Here is a 19,781-nt window from a genome sequence, read left to right as displayed (position 1 = left end):
TCTCTCACCACAACAGACAGAGGAGAAACAATCTCCCGCCATGTTTAATGTCGCCTGACGCATGTTCCCTCCCCTTATAGCTTTTGTTTTTGCAGAGTACCTGAGGAACCAGCGATCGACCAGTGTGAACACCCTCTGAAACCAACTCAAAGGAAACTAACCCGGAGCGTGGACCAGAGAGAACATGCTCTTAACCAGATCAGAGAAACCGGAATCTAGAGAGTGAACCAGTGTGGAAGGGCTTTAACGCCTCTGAGGGACAAACAACCTGGAGTGTTGGACCTGTTTGAACAAGCTCTGAGCCGAACCACAGAAAAGGATCTGACGCTTTTTGACCGGTGTGAAAGCGCTCTGAAGCCAAATCAAAGCCAAACATCCCCAGTGACGCATGCGAAGGGATTTGACTTTGTCTGAATGTTGACAGCCTCGGGGGAGATCATGACTAAGTTGTTGCAGGGGTCTAATCTAAATCAGAATTTCAGCAAATCCAACCCCCACACCCCCCCGCTTAAATCTGCCACAACCACAACAACAACAACAAAAAATACCACCCTCACCGCACACCATGAATAATACATGCTGGGAACTCTGGGTAAACGTATGCATCTCATATCCTCCGCTCCACTGTGACAGTCACAGGCATGCAAAAACAGAGACCAAACAAGTCATTAAAACGACACTGCCGCACCAGTATCTGCCTTCGGACAAGAAAAGCCGAGCTGAGATTTTGGTGGGTTGAATCCCCATTTCAAATCGTTTGCACCTCATCCACCCAACCTATTTCTACGGGCTACATGCGTGTTCCAAAAATAAAGATCACATTTGCTTCAGAAAATCTCTCGCCGGTTTGAAGTGATCAAAGCCAGCTAAAAGGTTGAATGTAGCCGGCGACGGTGACTCACGCGGGGTGTATTGTACGGCCGTCAATAGAGCTCCATCCACCGCCAGGCTTGATGACGTAAGCTCTGCGACAGATGTCAGCGAAGTAGCCCAGAGCACTTTGTTCCAGCGCTCCGACTCTGCATGTGAGAACTTCAGATGTGGCTCATTGTCTTTGGAAATCAACTTTCTAAACTATAAGTGCATGGGCCTTTTATTCCTTCACGGACTGACAGGGTAAAGAGACATGATAATGGGTGAAAAGAGATAGGGCGACATGGCAACCAGGCTTGGAATCGAATGTGGGTGGCTAGATCACTGGGTTAGAACACTGCGTTATATTCAGGTATTTCTCTACGAAATGATGATGTTATTCTAAGTTCTGGTTGAGCTATGTTCACAGTGCCCTCTGATTATATCTCTCTGGAATGTGTGTGAAGGAAGACCAAGAACGTGCTACCAACATGCCATGACGGTTACCAACGTTCTTCTCCTCAACACCTTGCCCCACCCACCTGGGACCAGACAAACAACAAACCAAACCATCCCAAGCCCTGGGCTGGAGTGGGTGCAGACTTCAGCGTGAGCCCGGTGCTCAATTAAACCGCTCCATCCATGGAGAGAAAGAATAAGAGAGGAAGACAAGAAAGGCAGGGAGGAAGGAGGGAAAGGAAGTAATGAGAGTGAAAGAGATGTAGAACAACATACAACTGGGGGTGTAGGAGAAGTAGACATCGAAGAAGAGAGTTGCTAGGCTAATTATGCATACAGGCCGTCGTGTGTGGAGTGTACAGTGTGCTGATTAGTGCGTACTGTAAACCATATACTGTGCAATGGACTCACGGTTGCCATGCGCGCTGTCGAAGCGCTTCTTATATCTCCCGGGCCCCTGGGGGTGACGGAGGCCCTAACGAGGCTAGGAGGGGGGAGAGTGGTGGGGGGGACGCGACCACGGCTCTGAACCTAATGATGTCTTAACAGTTCATCTGAAGCCCAAGGCTTCGGCCTCAGATGAAACCCTGGAGGGGGGAGAAATCATTCAGGGGGGGGTGAGGTGGTTGGGGTTAGTGGTGGAGGTGGTAGGCGTAAGATCTCCAGAGGGTTAGGGCATGGGGTGGGCAGAGGAGGTGCCAGAGTGAGGCGTGGTCACTGGGGGTCAGTGTGACGATAGAACGGGATGTCCCGGCTGAGCCATGAAGGAGAGAGCGGGACCAAGACAAAGAGGCCTGGGTGAGTTCTGTAAGAACCAACAAGCCGCAGGGGCTGTTTGTTTATTTACTTGGGAGCCTTCGCTCTGGTGTTGGAAATAGAATATGCTGTCAGCAGCCAAGCGCTGAAAGTGAATTGTATGGTAAACTAAAGAGTTGGCGGCTGGCTCCTCAGCAGAGCTCACAGGCTTGTTTGTTCTCTGTGAAGATTGAAGCCACAGAGCACTTTTCACACAAAATCAAGTTCGCCAAAATCATAACCTAGTTGAGGATTTTTTCTTGTCGACTAAGGGAAGTGGGACTTAACAAGACGATTCTTTTCGCAATTATTTAGATGTGTGTGTTTTTCTGTAAATAATTATTTTCTGTGAAGATAATCCACCCTGAAATCTGTATTGACTGGGCCAACTTCATGAAAGGACTGATTCCTTTCAAGTGCAGATTTGAAAATTCCACTAGGGGAGATGGCATTAATGCTGCCACGGTTGGGAGCATGGTAGCTAGGGTGTAATTCCCATCAGAAAGACACTGTATTCGATCCCTGGTGTCCACAGCCATCCTTTAACAAGCTGCCCTAACCCCTAACATGTGCCTTAATTAAGCATGCATCAGAATTTCACCAGTTGCTTTGGATAAGCTTCACCTTATCAACTTACCTAAGTAACATAGCATTAAGTATCTGTTACGTAACCTATTGAGCAAAGTATACACTGCTAAAATGGCAGGTTAACGTAGCCGTAGAAAAGTAGCACTAGATTCCCAGTAGGGCGCTCCTTCTAAACCAGGACACACCCGACTGAAAGACCAGGTAAACGCACCCACCTGCTCTTGATGTGGTCGTGGAGTTCACCGCGGGCCATGGTGTGGCTGCAGTGCTCGGTGAAGGGGCAGGCCACGGTCAGCTTGTCCAGCAGCTTGTGCACTAGCAGGCTGGGCTTGCGGCAGCTTTGCAGCATGAGGGCGGCGCGGCACACAGGGCAGAAGTCGCTCTCCAGCAGGAAGCTGGTCAGACACTCCTGGCAGTAGGTGTGTCCGCAGGGCGTGTCAAGGGGCCGGATCAGCGGCTGAAGGCAGATGTTGCACATGAGGTCGTCGTCCACCTCCTCCTTGTACATGTACTCGTGGTTCTCCTCCTGGAGGTGGCGCTGGCCGCAGGCGCCGCACAGGTCGTCGGGAAGGGAGGGAAAGGGGAGAGGAGGCGGGACGCTGGGAGCAGCAGGGGGAAGACGAGAGGAAGCCTGAGGCGGAGGCTGCGAAGGAGGAGCGGCCGCCTCCATCATGAGCTCGTCCGACGGGGAGATGGGCGGGGCGGATGCTTCGGCCGCCATCGCCATGGCAACCTCGGTGGTTAGAGGTTGAGGGACAACTTCTTCAACTACTGAAGCACATGTGTGTCGGATGGCTTGGGAGGGCTCATGGGGCCCTAGCAACCAAAGACCACCCTAGCAACAGAGGTCCTCTTGAGGAACTGTGGGATGAAAAAAGGTGCAATTATAAGTTCTTTCAATGTTTGCCTTGATTTCACAAGATTACTTAGGCCACATAGGTTCTCTTAGACACACCAAGCATTGCTCAGGAACTTCCCCTCAGCATGCAAACCACCTTTTGTAGTGACACAAACACACACTTACACCACACACACAGTCGCGTACATACACACAATCATGTGAACACGACAAGTGCATACACACAAACACACAAACATACAAGCACACAACGTTTTGTACTCGTACACACACACACACATACACACACACACACACACACACACACACACACACACACACACACACACACACACACACATACACAGTAAATGGATGTTGCAGTATAAGCCGCGGGCTGCAGGAACACTAAGACAGTGTTTCCAGCCTCATTCCTTCAGACGTCTGATCCTCTCGGCTGGCACGCTGGACTGATATTGAGCCACCGCTGAGAAAGTCATTTTTCCTTCCCAGAACACAGAAACATCAATACCCCTCGGCCAGCCGGAGTGCACACAGACACCTGGTGCAATGGTTCACTCATCCCCAAGCGCCATGGGATTTGAACTTTAGAAGGGGCAAAGCTGACCCGACGCTAGCACTTGGGGATTATCTGTGATAATGGCGTCTTTAAAGATCTGTGCACCACAGATGTGTGCACCCTGCTGCGATAGAAGCGTGCCTCGCACTCAATGAACCATGGAACATGGCTCTTAGACTTAGCATTAATGGATGAGTGTTGGTATTAAACACGTGGTTAAGGGCAGCTTGGTCCTGTGTAGCTCAAATGGTATAGCGTGGGAATTAACACGGCCGGGTTTAGGGGTTGGATAGATGCACTCACAGTAGGCTACTATGAGAAGATTTGATGTTGTGATGAAACTAGGATCTGGCTTGGTTTCATCCATATAACTTTAGGATGTGCTTTGAAACATATGTTGGCTTGTTGGTTCTAAAGATCAATCTTGATGTGTGTTGGGTTTTAAAAACAATTTGATGTGTGTATGTTGTTCTAAAGATCACTCTGGGATATGTGTTGGATTTTAAACAAGGCTACGTAACGTGTGTTGGTTCTAAATATCACTCTGGGACACGTCTGTGTATGTGTGTGTGCGCGTACCGTGTCTGTGTATGTGTGTGCACTTGTGCGTGTGTGTGCACTTGTGCGCGTGTGTGTGTGTGTGTGTGTGTGTGTGTGTGTGTGTGTGTGTGTGTGCGTGTGTGTGTGTGTGTGTGTGTGTGTGTGTGTGTGTGTGTGTGTGTGTGTGTGTGTGTGTGTGTCGTATGGAGCGCTCGTGCTGCGCCGACGAGCACGTGACGACCGTGCGCGACATTTCCAAGACAGACGGCATTGGCGAGAGAGCGCAAGGAACAGATGGACGCGGTCAGCATCACGTCACCCTGGCAACGACATCCCATGATATCAGCCCGCCGAGCCACCAGTTGGCCGCCTAATGAGAGAGCCGTTCCCTTTTCGGTGCGGATAACCCCCCCCCCCCCCCCCCTCCCTCCACTCTAATCACAAAGAGGCAAAACAGAACTAGGCAAATGTGTTCCTTTCTATTGGTGGAGATACTGGAATATTACATAGCATAGGAGAATGAATAAATACATGAGAACAGAAGAAGACACATCAAAAGATCACAAACCGGTGTGTTTATGTAAAAACCTGTGGCCTGTGGAGAAAACTGGTCTAGACGGATTTACAGACCAGACGATGCGAATCACACCAGATAAAAGGAGAGGAGAGGAGTCGAGATAAGTTGCCGGGTCCTTGGCTCTTGAGCAAGGCACTTTATCAGTGCACAGGCAGATAGAGCTACGAGTAGGAGTGTGGCAGAGAGATATCGAGAAAAAACATTCCGGAGAGAGAGTCAGTGAGAGAGAGATATAGCGAACGTGTTTCAGGTTGTGTCTGTGCATGTGTGTGTATAGATCTGTATGTGTGTGTGTGTGTGTGTGTATGTGTGTGTGTGTGTGTGTGTGTGTGTGTGTGTGTGTGTGTGTGTGTGTGTGTGTGTGTGTGTGTGTGTGTGTGTGTGTGTGTGTGTGTGTATGTGTGTGTGTGTCTGTGTATGTGTGAAAGTAAAAATAAAAGATGGATAGGGAGAGTATGTGTCTGTGTGAGAGAGAGAAGTGGTGTATGGCCAGGAAAATACAAAGCGCCTGCACCATTGCCAACTGAAGAAATATTGTGGCATTGTGATACGCTCCCGAATGCCGTAAGGTAAAAAGAGAAACAGTGTAAAGTTTAAATAGCACATGGCCTGTTACATTCAAGGGAATGCTACGGTATGCAAATGTCACACATACACACTAATGTGGAAAAAATGAAAAAAACTATACTAAACTATATTATATCTAACTAATATAATTATTTATCAACTCCTTTGTACTCACTAACCGGCATAATATTAATCCTACAAATACTATGTTACTACCCTCTTATGTAAATAGCCATTATTGCTGAAAACTAGCAACAATAATTAAAATGTCTTGATAGGATGGAGGTTGTACATATGCACTGACTCTAAAAGAGATGAATATTTAGAGCCAGTCCTCAAGAAATTCACATTCCACGAGCACTCGCTGGCCCCGCGGAGAGCATTTGCCAAGAGCTCATTATCGCTCGACTAATCCTTAAAGTGACAAGATGGCATCACAGCACAGCACTACTGGGCGGCCATGCTCCACTCTCACCCGCGGATGAGGCAACACATAGCAAGTTATACTCGCAGCTATTGATGGCTGCTAGCTATGTTTGACGATCTAGGATCGCTAGCATGGATGGCTGCTAACTATCTAGAACTGACAGCTGGCTACAGGCGGCTAGCTAACACTAAAATTAAGGGGGTCATCCCTATGTTCCCCAGGTCCTATGTTCCCCGGGTGCGAAGGGTTAGGGTCAGGTTTAGGGTTATGGTTAGGGTTAGGGTGAGGGTTAACCGTAAACCTAACCCTAACCCTAACCATAACCAATAGGAGTAGAGCCATTCTAACCAATCACAGGCGAATCAGAGGCGAAAAAGGCGGTACTTGCCCCTACCATCCTACGAAAAAGAGATTCGCTCTCCAGATCCTAGGTTCCCCGGTCACATACAAAGCGGGGAACATAGGACCCGGGGAACATAGGACCCGGGGAACATAGGACCCGGGGAACATAGGTACGCTCACGCTTTGACAGGGTGCTAGCTAGCGCTGAAGGTCACAATCCAGCGCTGATGTAACTATCAAGCTCTGACAGGCAGCCAGCTAGTGCTGACAGGCTACTAGCTCACATTGTCAGTTGGCTAGCTCCAACAGGTGAGCAGCTGCGACAGGCAGTTTCCTATGAGGTAGCTAAGTAGGTCTGAGTAGCTACAAAGTGACCAACAAGACGTTTCTATGACCAAGCTACTACTATTTCAATCTAATAATAATTAGATTAGGTGTGAGGTTTAAATTTGTTGTTGTTTAGTCATTCAATCAGTTCATTGCTTTACTTACCTTTGGGGTGAACTTTTGACGTGGTGGTTAGAATAACCTCTGACTTCCTACATTGCATTGGCATATCAGAAACATGCCATCAGATGAGTTCAACAAATACAACTCTTGAGTAATCCATCCAACTACTACGGGTCACTGCTTTCAGGTCAACTGAAAATAACTAACTTTTAAAGTCTGTATAGTCTTACGGAGGGCGGTAGGTTCGAACTCCTACCTTAATGAGTCATTGGTTATATTGTGTTGTCACCAACGGAGTAGCATTGTGTGTGTGTTTGTGTGCGTGTGTGGTTCATTTGTTCGTGTTTAAACCTAAGACACCTTAGAGATAGTAAAAGCTTGTAACATGTGTCAGAGCAGGAACTCCAACGGTTGTCCGATCTGTGCCTAATCTGTCCAGCTGGTTGGGGCCAGCACTGCAGCACAGCCCTCATCGCTACCACTGGGGATAAGCAATGCGTTTCCTTTACATGAAATGCTCCCCCGGTTCAACAGACTCACATTAGTCAGAATCCCATTAGCTACAAGCTTGCTATGCTAGGAGCAGAACCCAACCCACTGAGACAAATGACTTGTCCGTACACGCTGCAAGGAAAAACTGCAACGCAGAGCACTTTTACATAACTCTACTGTTAATCATTTTCAATATTAGCTCATGTACAGGCCTTAACTGGGACGACATGGTTTTTAATACCTCCAAATCTATCTCAAATTCATGTGAGAGCAGAGGGGGATATTTTAAATGACAAAAAGTAAAAATGACGATCTTGTTCCATTTTGGTCTATGAAGGGCAGGAATGGATTGTCAGAATAGTACGAAGGAAGCACACACATAAACACAGAACCAGGCTTGTTGGGACATTTCCCTTAGAGACAGAGCATTCCAGAACACAAAAACAGAAAACAAATCCAAACCTGTTCCTCCAACAATCATTCTAATTAACAAATATTCCTGATTTCCCAGTTCTGATCATGGCCACAAGACAAATTCATAACCAAACAAGGTGCAGAAGAAGTGAGAGAATTGGGAAGAACTGCAGTTTGGGATTTTAAGTGAATACAAACATAAAGATTACATTAGTTAAATCAAATATTTTAATGCCCACCGTCTCCTCAGATTTCCAATAAGATATATGACATTGCAACAATAGAAGAAGATAGCTATAGTGCATAACATACTCATACTTAAATTTGTAAGCACTCCACAACAACTGATCAGGTTTCAGCCTTTGTATATATTTAGTAGATATATAAACATTTTCCATTCTCAAGAAAGCACTGCTTGACAAACGGCTTGTTTGAGCATTTAGGTGAGCAATAAAACACAGTTCAGTGTGTCTTGCAGTCGAGCTTGTGTCCAGACATACTAGGGACTCTGTGCTACATATTCCACAGTATTTGATTATAAAACACAATTTGCAGCGATTCAACCCATCTCTACAGAGGCGTGTTAAAGGCGTATTTGCAGCAACCTTAAGGGCAAGGCCTACACTAGAGCAAAGCCTTCTCCAACAACCCGTTTGAAAAGCAAATTAAAAGAAAGCTCAAGAGTGAGAGAAAAACAATAGAAACCATTCTGCATCAACACGCTGTTAACCAGCAGCAGTTCAGGAATGACAGAATGGCAGTATGCCAGTCGAACCAGTACTAACAATATGAGACTGCTACCAGTATGAGAGTATTATTCCAGTATCAGTGTACTACCAGTGTGAGAGCACTATGCCATTATGAGTCATTGATAGATAAGGGCAGGGATGATGTAGATATACTTGTGCACACACACACACACACACACACACACACACACACACACACACACACACACAAACACACACACACACACACACACACACACACACACACACACACACACACACACACACAAACACACGCACACACACACGCATGCACGCACGCACACACGCACACACGCACACACAAACACACACACACAAACTCACTGAAACAGAAACGCAGAGACATTAACAGAGACACACAGGAATACACACACCAAAATCATGCATAGACAGACATACAGGTAAAGATACACAATAATACACATTGACACAAACACAGCCACTTCCCCACACACACAAACACACAAGTCATAAAGCAAACTGACTGTATGTATGTCTGTATTGGGACAACATTCTCTCAGTATCAGGAAAATGTCAGTTAAACAGTGTTAACAATATCTTGAACCACATCTTCTTTCTCCTATTGTACTTACGAGACTTCATGAGCAAATGTCTTTCTTTCTGGGGGGAGTTTCTGTGAACTTCTACCTGGACAGGTACAATACCAGGACAGGCTGAGCAGCAGTGGCTAAAAGGCAAACAGGGAGAGCCAGAGTGGAAAGTTAAGCCACTCCTTTAAAACGAAAAAGAAAAAAAAAAAAGGACTTTGTCCAGGGGACACCGGCATCTGATTGGCTGTGGCTCCCACAGCGGTGAAACCTAATCTGCCTCACACTCCCGGGAGATTTCTACCTGTGTCAACTGTAAACCTGCTTACCTGAGTCCCAACAAGGTGAGCGGAAATTGACATGGCAGAGGAGGGCGGAGCAAAGGGGGAAAAAAGGTAATCAACAGAGGGAACTGCCCCAACCAGATCTGGGAGAACGTTGAAAGGGCTTCCTGATAAAGTTAGAGGGGGAGGGAGAAAGGTAGAGAGAGAGGCAACAGTGAGACAATAGAGAAAGAAACGATATCTAAACTAAGACTACACAAGAGGCCATTTTGTGTGCATAGTTTGTATCGAAGTAATAAGTATTATTGTTAGCAGTGCACCGTGTGTGGGCTGATTCATTTAGTACCTGACATTAAAACAAACAAAATCAGAACAAAAACACATAAACAACATTAACAATGTTCCACACACGCTCAGGGAGGCACAGGAGGCCCATTGGAGAAGAATATGTGAAGATATTTCAGTCTTAGTTCCAATGGGACCAACTACTCAGCCTTGGACTCTGAATACACATGTACACACACACACCCTGTAATCAGAGTAAATGACAGCATGTTTGCAGAATGTTACAGAAAGTGTGCACAACACAACACACACAAGCAATTTTAAGGCTCGTAAGGTAGAGATTAACATTTCCCTCTGTTGTGGTTCCCCTTCGTGTGCAGAAAATTATTTAAGTGTGTGTGTGCGTGTGTGTGTGTGTGTGTGTGTGTGTGTGTGTGTGTGTGTGTGTGTGTGTGTGTGTGTGTGTGTGTGTGTGTGTGTGTGTGTGTGTGTGTGTGTGTGTGTGTGTGTGTGTGTGTGTGTGTGTGTCTCTGTCTCTGGAGTTGTACAAAAGCAGACATTATCCCGTAGTTGTACGTGTGGTTTTCCTTGTTGGCGACTGCCAGACAGGTGCGACGGAGACGGAACAGACGTTTCCAACTGACTCACAGGGTGTCCCCGTGTCATGCTGCTCTGTGATGTGTGAAACTGTTTGTCTCACAATGAAAATAGAAAAAGAAATCCTGTTTTACTTGTTTTTTAATGTTTATTTAAAAACGGGTTTAATACAAATCGTGACATGTCCAATTTGATTTACTGGACTAAGATTGCAGTGCTTTTGTTTTATACTTTGAAATACTGCTACATTTTTTCGGGGGACGAGAGAAAAATTTATAGCAATAGTTATTTCCCTCTATCGTCACTATCACTATTTTACCTTACGGCAGTATTTAACGTCATTCTCACATTGCTTTACGTTCAAATACAAAAAAAAAATTTGAGGAAAGTGACACAGAACGAACGTCCCCACAACAGTCTGAGACAAAAACAAGAGGCCAAATTTAAAGGGGTGATATTATGCCCCCAGGTGTGAGTGTGATTAACCATGTACTGGGAGACCTATCCAACGTATCTAGGAGGTCACTCCCACTTTTGATGTCCCTAAGGCGCAGGAAAAGGCTTGTAATGTCTAATCACACTCACACCTGGTGGCATTATATCACCACTTTAAGGGAAGTGATGAAAAAAAAAAAAAATTCAAACAAGTTTCAAGGAGTCTTTAGTGCAGGGATATTTAGAGCTCGATCTGGACAGTTGTTACTTTTGAGGATCACATCCATGAGACTGTTGGGCGTACGGTTTATGTGGATGTGTGGAGCTTTGTCTGAGAAAAGAGAAAGTGCCTTTCATTTGTATTGCCATGACAGGATTCTAAAAAAGTACTCATGAGCCGAATGTATTCGTCTATATCATGAGAAATACAGTTTCTGAGATACGAAATTACCCATATCGTGATCGATTTTGTTCAAATCACACAGCCCAACTTTGAATAGCTTTTGCTTAGATCTTTGCATCGGGATGTTGGTAATGTGGAATCCCCCAAATGTGTGTTTTTTGTATTCCAAATGGTTATATTTGTTGTTTTTATAAGTTGGGGATAGTACCAAGTGTGTATTTAAACAATGAGTAACGGTTAGTGAAAGACCACATTTTTATTTAAATACCCCTTTATCAAATAATCCTCACATGGTTTTACACCATGAATCTGCTCGCTCTGTGTGAGGAGGCTAATTGTTGCTCCCAGGTGTGCAGCCTCATCTAATTAATTAATTATCTAACGAGCTCCCCCTGATCCCTTAAACACTTGATATACATAAACGCCACATTGCTGCGATTAGTCAACGCGGACGCCGTATTTGAGAGGCCACGATCTGGCCTTTGTTTTTGTTGATTTAAAGTGCTACAACGTTAACATTTCCCAAACGATTTCAATAACTCCTAATTGTTCATTAGATTATGTTCTGGAGTACAAAACGAAAAATGAAAAATAAGAAATATTTTATATAAAATACAAATATGATTGCATATATATATACAATTGTTTTTATTATATATAATAAAAAGAAAATGAAATCAATTTAGGAATGTAAAACTTGATAGTGTTATTTATCTAGAAATACCACAACTCCACCGTGGCGGCAGCGGCGGCGACTTTAACCTACGACACAAAGGACAAAGCTGCGTCTATTTATGCCTATATATGTCTATGCGCAAACAGACCTGTTTCTCTGTTTGTCTGTTCAGCTTTGAGCAGACGCTCCCAACACACTGATTGATTAAGACCATTACACCAAACCAGTCTGATTGTGGATCTTCGAGTCATTATATTAAATAAAGTTTGATGAAAAAATTAGCCCAACGATTGTGCTTCATCGTATCCCAGATACTGTCCTCCTAGCTTGGAAAATTAAACAATGTTGGTTTTGCACATTCAACCCCCTTATAAACAGCCATCACCTTGTTCAACAGATTCTGAAATGTTTAAGTTTTTGCGTTTTTCTTGATCTAATAAGGATCCTGTTGATTTCGCCAGGTTGCAGAGCTAGCATAGCAGCATATCTTTGTTGAGCACTGAATAGATGGGGCACATTTCGTCCAATCAGAGTGGATTAGCATTCTCAGATTGCAGGATGAACACAATCTTATCTCATTACACCTTCTAGCATTGTCTTGTTCAGAGTAAACAATAAAAACAGAACAGAACAAAACAAATTAGTCAAATTAATTACATGAAGAACGTTGACAACATGTTTGAAATGGATTTAGATAATTATGTTGTTATTATTCAGCATGTTATTATTCATCCAGTGACAGCACAGGACTATATCCTTCCTATCAATATGAGCTGTGGCTGGTGTTATCAGTCAATATCAGCAAGCCTTTGATTTGTGGTTTGAATGTTATGCGTGGCCACATAGACTTCGTGATGCTGTGCAAAAAGTAAATGTTGACATTGGGATCCAACCCAAAATCAGACAACTAATTTTATTTAGCTCTTAAACAAAAAAAGGGTGATTTCTTCTGCAGCAAACAGGCAGCTGCATATACTTGCTACAAATGACAAATCATGGCTGAATACACATACTGAACATCCACATACTACACAGACAGGTCACATACAGAAGGGATTACACAATGCCAACAAGTGCTAAAAGCAAATTTTTGCTACAGCTAAGGTCTCAGATTGCTGTTCTGTGACCAGAAGGCCTTATTTTGTTTTCTGACTGGAGATTGCAGCTCTGTGACTAGAACGTTAGACTGTTGTAAGCCTGCGGGTCTGTGAGCTGAAGGTAAGCCTGTTGTTCTGTGTCTAGATGGGAGTTAATATTGGCCATGTCCATAGGGGAGGGCAAAGGTGAACTGAGTGCAGCGTCTCTGCTTCCATCTCGGATAAGACTTGATTCTTTAACACTGTCATGCAGGTGACCGCACATTCCTGTTCTCTTGCATTTTCACTCTCTTTTTACACTCCTCTCTCATACATACATACACACACACACACACACACACACACACACACACACACACACGCACACACACACGCACACGCACACACACACACACACACACACACACACACACACACACACACACACACACACACACAAATACACTTTCGTGCTGCCTCAAACTTTTGATGAGAAGTAAACTATTTCAAGACTTTCGTGGTGCTGGGGAACAATTTGAAATTAAATGCTGGTATTTCAGCACAGTGATCTAAATTCACAGAATCCCATTATTTCTTTCCCTCTCTCTCACTCTTTGGACAGATACTGTTCCCTGTCTTCTCTCAGCAGGGCCTGGGAGGAAGGGGTCTGTCAGGATGCTCTCCCCTCTACTCTGGACATCCATATTTCATGTGCACAATCGCCCTGTTTTAAACAGCATGAATATGGAAGACAGGAAGCGAGCTGCAGCGAGGTCATCATTACACACACACAAGCACACACACACACACACACACACACACACACACACACACACACACACACACACACACACACACACACACACACACACACACACACACACACACACACACACACACACACACACAAATACATACACACACACCTCAGAAGAAGCTTGAATGTGGTATTTAAAACAGAGTAGAACTAATGTACTCCTTTCCGTATCTAAACTGAGGGATCCTCCAGTGTTTTCCTTCCTCTCCTCTCTTCCAGCTGGCTCTGAATATTGTTTTCCTTGCCCTTCTAAAAGGCTTAGGGTGATAAAGGACTGTATAAATATACATGTCTTGTCTTGTCAATTTTAACTGTCAAATGTCAACAGCAGCAGCATTTGTGTCAGATCAGTTTTTACATAAAGACAGGCTCCCACTGTCAAGGGAGGAATTAATTTATCCGTTCAAGTTGGATGACAAGCGAGGTTCTTCTTTTACAGACTTGTGGAAGGGTGAGTATAATTGATGATAATTTCTGGTTCAAGTTCCTCGTTTATCCTGCGTAGCTGTGATGAGATACTGGTTATTCTGAGAGAAGCTATGTTGGTTGTCTCATTAGCCTTGGACTGTTCCTGATGTCACTGAGTCATTATTTAAGGAGTTGGAATTCCCCTTCATTCCTTTCTCAGCCCTTCAAAATTGGAATGAATAGAGAGAGATAGAATGTTGAGCTCAAATTGAAAACACAGTCCCTGTCCTCAGCTGAACTGGGCTGAGTCAAAATGATTGCTTGTTGGAAATCAGGGTTAGGGTTAGGGTTAAATTAACCAGAACCACCTTCTGGTGACAAACCAACCACGGTCACGTTCTAGTGTCAAACTAACCAGGGTCACCTTCTGGTGTCAAACTAACCAGGACCACCTTCTAGTGTCAAACTAACCGGTGTTACATTCTAGTGTCAAACTAGAATGTAACCTTTATGAAACCTTTAGTTTCAAACTAACCAGGACCACCTTCTAGTGTCAAACTAACCAGGACCACCTTCTAGTGTCAAACTAACCAGGACCACCTTCTAGTGTCAAACTAACCAGGGTCACCTTCTAGTGTCAAACTAACCAGGACCACCTTTTAGTGTCAAACTAACCAGGGTCACCTTCTAGTGTCAAACTAACCGGATCCTTCTAGTGTCAAACTAACCAGGACCACCTTCTAGTGTCAAACTAGTCAAACTAACCAGGGCCACTACTCATATCAAACTAACCAGGGTGACCTTCTCATGTTAAACTAACCAGGGTGACCTTCTCATGGCAAACTAACCAGTTTTACATTCTAGTGTCAAACTAACCTGAGCCACCTTATATTGTCAAACTAGTCAAACTAACCAGGGCCACTTCTCATATCAAACTAACCAGGGTGACCTTCTCATATCAAACTAACCAGGGTCACCTTCTATTGCCAAACTAACCAGGTTCTAATCTTGTTTACCCTGTGTACCAATGTGATTTGGAAAGTAACCTTGGAGGAACGAAGGTCGGTTTTTCATCCACACCGGTTGGTTGGTTTTTATTTGTTTATTGAAGTATTAGGTTAGAAGTGATTATATTAAGGTATGAGGCCAGAGATGGCTAAGTTTAGGTTTTCGGTTAAAGATGGTTAAGTTTAGGTTTTCGGTTTAAGATGGTTAAGTTCAAGTATTAGGTCAGAGATGATTATTTAAATATTAGGTTAGAGACAGTTAAGTTTAAGGTGTTAGTTCAATGGTTAGCTGTAGGTATTAGGTTAGAGATTGTAATAGCTTGGTGTAGTTAAGTTATGGTGTGGTGTGGTTAAGGTAAGGGTTTGGCAAGGTAAAGTGCTGGTGAGATAAACATTATCCTCTGCTCATTGTTTGTCACGGCTCATTCAGAGCAGAGCAGGTCAAATTGAAAAAAGTAGGGCACTCTGAAGTAACTTCCTCAGCGCAGACACATTAATTTGACAACATAACGACATTGTTCGATAAGCCATTAGTCCCAAAATGCAAGAACCGCCATCGTTTGATAAACTGCTTGTGTGTGTGTGTGTGTGTGTGTGTGTGTGTGTGTGTGTGTGTGTGTGTGTGTGTGTGTGTGTGTGTGTGTGTGTGTGTGTGTGTGTGTGTGTGTGTGTGTGTGTGTGTGTGTGTGTGTGTGTGTGGGAGTGTGTGTGTGTGTGTGTGTGTGTGTGTGTGTGTGTGTGTGTGTGTGTGTGTGTGTGTGTGTGTGTGTGTGTGTGTGTGTGTGTGTGCGTGCTATATTGAAATGCATGAGATGGGTGATGCTGTGTGTTGTCCTATTTGTCAAATGTCACAGTGACGGTAGGCAGGACAGACGTGAAGGGAGACATTTACACAGAAGACACTGGAGCCAATACTAAAGATGAACAGTGAACACCACTGGGAGATGGGACAGGGAGGCAGACATGTGAGATGGAGAGAGAGAGTGACAGAGAGAGAGATGTAGAGGAAGATATACGTATATATATAAATATATATACATGTGTAGAGAAAGGGAAATATTGAGGGAGAGAGAATGAATCAGAGACAGAGAAATACAGAGATATGTATCTATATATAGAGAGAGTAATACAGATAGTGAATTATAAAGAGAGATACCGAGGGGGAGTAAGAAAGTGAGAGAGAAATAGTGAGATGGAGGGTGAAATAGGGATCAAGAACAAACAGCTCGTCCAGCACCCAACCCACATCGGTGGAAACACGCTGGATCTCGTTCTGACCCGCGGTGTAGACATTTCACAGCTAGTGGTCTCTTCCTACACCTCAGCTTTATCAGACCACTTTTTGCTCACTTTCCAGGTGGTGGTATCCTGCCCCTGGGACTACTTTCAGCTGTCGCCGCCTCACACCTGCAACCATTACAGCTATGGCAAAAAAAAATGAAACTATAGTGGTTCTGTGGAGTGCCTTACTGATGACCTCAACATTGCCTTGTCTGTTGCCATTGATTCAGTTGCTCCGAACGTAACTAAAAAACGAACATAGAAAAAACCAGCCCCCTGGTTTAATGCAGAAACGCGCATTTTGAGGCAAACTGCAGGATCCTGGAACGCAAATGGCGCTCGACTAAACTTGAGGTCTTTCATCTTGAATGGCATAAAAGTCTGCTCACCTATAAGGGTGCGCTGACTATTGCCAGGAATGCCTACTTTTCCAGTATCATCAATTTGAATAGAAACAATCCTAAGTTTCTTTTTGACACGGTGAGGAGTCTCACTCAGAAACAAACTCAGACCGTAGGCTCATCGATCGTGGCAGGTGAATTCATGGATTTCTTTGAGAATAAAATTCAATCAATCAGAGAGGAAATTGATGCTTGCCGTGCGGCTAATCTTACACATCTTGTGGGGCAGGATGGGGTCCTGCCAAGTAGGATGGTGAACTCTGACGCAACTCTCAAGGAGTTTAAGGCAATTCCTTTGGTGGAACTTGAGAGGGTGATAAAGGCATCAAAGCCAACAACCTGTATGTTGGATCCTCTCCCTTCCAGGGTTCTTAAGGAACTTCTTCCAATGGTGGGGCCTGCAATCCTCTCGCTTATGAATCTTTCATTTTCAACAGGAATTGTTTCCTCCAATTTCAAGGCTGCGGTGTTAAAACCGCTACTCAAAAAGCCTGGCCTAGATCCTGAATTAGTCAGGAACTATCGGCCTATATCAAATCTGCCCTTCCTGTCCAAGGTACAGGAAAGGATTGTAGCAAAGCAAATCGTTGACTATCTGACGAGGAACAATCTCTTTGAACCTTTCCAGTCGGGGTTCAGGAATTTCCACTCAACTGAAACTGCTATTACAAGAGTTGTAAATGACATCCTTTTAGCTTTGGATAAAAATACAAGCACAATGCTTGTGCTATTGGATCTGAGCGCTGCGTTTGATACGATCGACCACGGCACTCTTCTTCACCGTCTTGAACACTATGTTGGTTTCGGGGGTACGGCTCTTGGTTGGCTTGAATCGTACCTCACAGATAGAACCCAATTTGTGCATCATGAGGGTGCAGAATCAAAGCACTGTAAATTGCGCTTTGGCGTACCACAAGGGTCGGTTCTTGGTCCATTACTTTTTGCAATTTACATGCTTCCCCTGGGCGACGTTATCCGCAGCTTCGTAATTAGTTTCCATTGCTATGCGGATGACACCCAGCTCTACATTCCTGTAGATTCCGGGGACTCGGCACAGATTCAAAGGGTTGAGTCCTGTCTGGCTGCTGTGAAGGGCTGGATGTCACAAAACTTCCTACAGCTTAATACTGGGAATACCGAGCTGATAGTTATCGGCTCGAAGCGGGACCGGGAAGAGTTTGAGGATGTCTCTCTGTGGTTGGATGGCTTTGCCATCCCACAGAGTGCGTCCGTCAAAAATCTTGGTGTCCTGTTTGACCCTCAATTATGCTTTGACCAACATATAAGAAGTATAACTAGTATTGCCTTTTTCCATCTGAGAAACATTGCAAGAATCAGACCAATGTTATCTGCAGTGGATGCAGAGACACTGATTCATGCATTTGTTTTGTCAAGACTGGACTATTGCAATGTACTGTTCTCGGGATTACCGAACTCTACCACAAAAACTCTACAGCTGGTACACAATGCGGCAGCTAGACTGCTGACCAGAACGAGAAATTGATCATATTACACCTATTCTCGCCTCTTTACACACTGGCTACCAATAACTTTCAGATCAGACTTTAAGGTGCTATTGCTAACCTATAAAGCCTTGCATGGATTATCTCCATCCTACCTGAAGGACCTGATTATTCCTTATAGTCCTTCTCGGTCCCTCAGGTCTTCGGGAGCGGGCCTTCTTTCATTGCCGAAGGTTAAAAAGAAATCGGCTGGACAGAGAGCGTTTGCCTATCGAGCCCCCTTCCTATATAATAGGCTGCCATCAGTGATCAGGGAAGCTGACTCTGTGGAGCTATTCAAAGGAAAGCTCAAAACGCACCACTATTATCTTGCATTTGGAGTGTGAAAATGACAGATGCGAAGTGAAGACTACTCTGTTTGCTTGTGCTTTTCTTATTACATTATACATTCCCACTATGTACTTTTCCGTTCTAATTCACTATTCTGTCTGTTCTAGCGTGTTGCGGGTACTGGACTGGATGCCTGGACTCTCCTCATGGATAACCGGCCAGAACCCCATCACCATTTTAATATGATTTGCATGTATTTACCTGTATGTCAATTGTGGCACCCATTGCACTCCTGACCATCCCTGGAAGAAGGGATCCCCTACACTGCGTTTCTTCTCAAGATTTCTTCCTTGCTGATTCAAGGGAGTTTTTTCTTGCCCGTGTGGGGGCATGGGTAAAGGGGGGTGTCACAAATATTTGGCCTATTAAGCCCTTTGAGACTGTAATGGTGATTAAGGGCTATACAAATAAAATTGAATTGAATTGAAGAAACCGAGAGAGAGAGCTATAGAAAGAGGCAGAGTTACAGAGGGAGACAGAGAGATAATGACATATGAAGGAGCTAGAGGGATAAAGAGTGAGGGGTACAGAGAGATGGAGATATATAGAAGGAGAGATACACACAGAGAGACACAGGGAAAATATAGAGGGAGAGAGAGAGCCGGGCTAAGCGTGAAAGGTTAGCGAGAGAGAGTAGGCAGCCGAGAGACTGTGTGTGTGTGTTTCTAGGCTGCCCTCTGACTTTTATCTGTCTCCAAGGAGGAAGGTGTCCATGGCATCAAATGTAGATGAATTAACTTACTCCGCAACTAAACATTAAACACTGCTGTCCCATGCCACCATGTGTGCGTGTCCGTGGGCGGGTGTAGGTGCGCGGAGGTGCATGTTAAAGATAGACCTCGAGCCCAAGATGCTCTACAGAAGGACCGTTTCATTATCAACATTGGTCCATGGTAACCCTGCCTGTCACTCAAAAAAATTAAACCATGACAACAGCGGAACTCTCTGATTGGCAGGACTGGACAAGGAATCGACTTGTTCTATTTAGTATGAGGATGGAAATAAGGCAATGAGTGTAT

The 19,781-nt window shown here is 44.6% G+C and overlaps 1 protein-coding gene across 1 annotated transcript in view; it reads right to left on the bottom strand.

Moving 5' to 3' along the window:
• lnx1 (ligand of numb-protein X 1) overlaps window positions 1-9,425 on the bottom strand; it is a 43,553-nt gene extending 34,128 nt beyond the window's left edge. Inside the window, exons 1-2 of the mRNA XM_030372788.1 lie at window positions 9,285-9,425; window positions 2,910-3,555 (exon numbers count right to left, since the gene is read on the bottom strand). Coding sequence (XP_030228648.1) covers window positions 2,910-3,421 — 512 coding nt within the window. The 5' untranslated portion in view covers window positions 3,422-3,555; window positions 9,285-9,425. The remainder of the gene's footprint in view (window positions 1-2,909; window positions 3,556-9,284) is intronic.
• Window positions 9,426-19,781: the final 10,356 nt, after the last annotated feature.

The sequence above is a fragment of the Gadus morhua genome, chromosome 12 (genome assembly GCF_902167405.1).
Source record: "Gadus morhua chromosome 12, gadMor3.0, whole genome shotgun sequence".
NCBI classification, from domain to species: Eukaryota; Metazoa; Chordata; class Actinopteri; order Gadiformes; family Gadidae; genus Gadus; species Gadus morhua.
The sequence above is the reverse complement of the archived record's forward strand: the minus strand, read 5'-3'. Positions and strand labels throughout refer to the sequence as shown.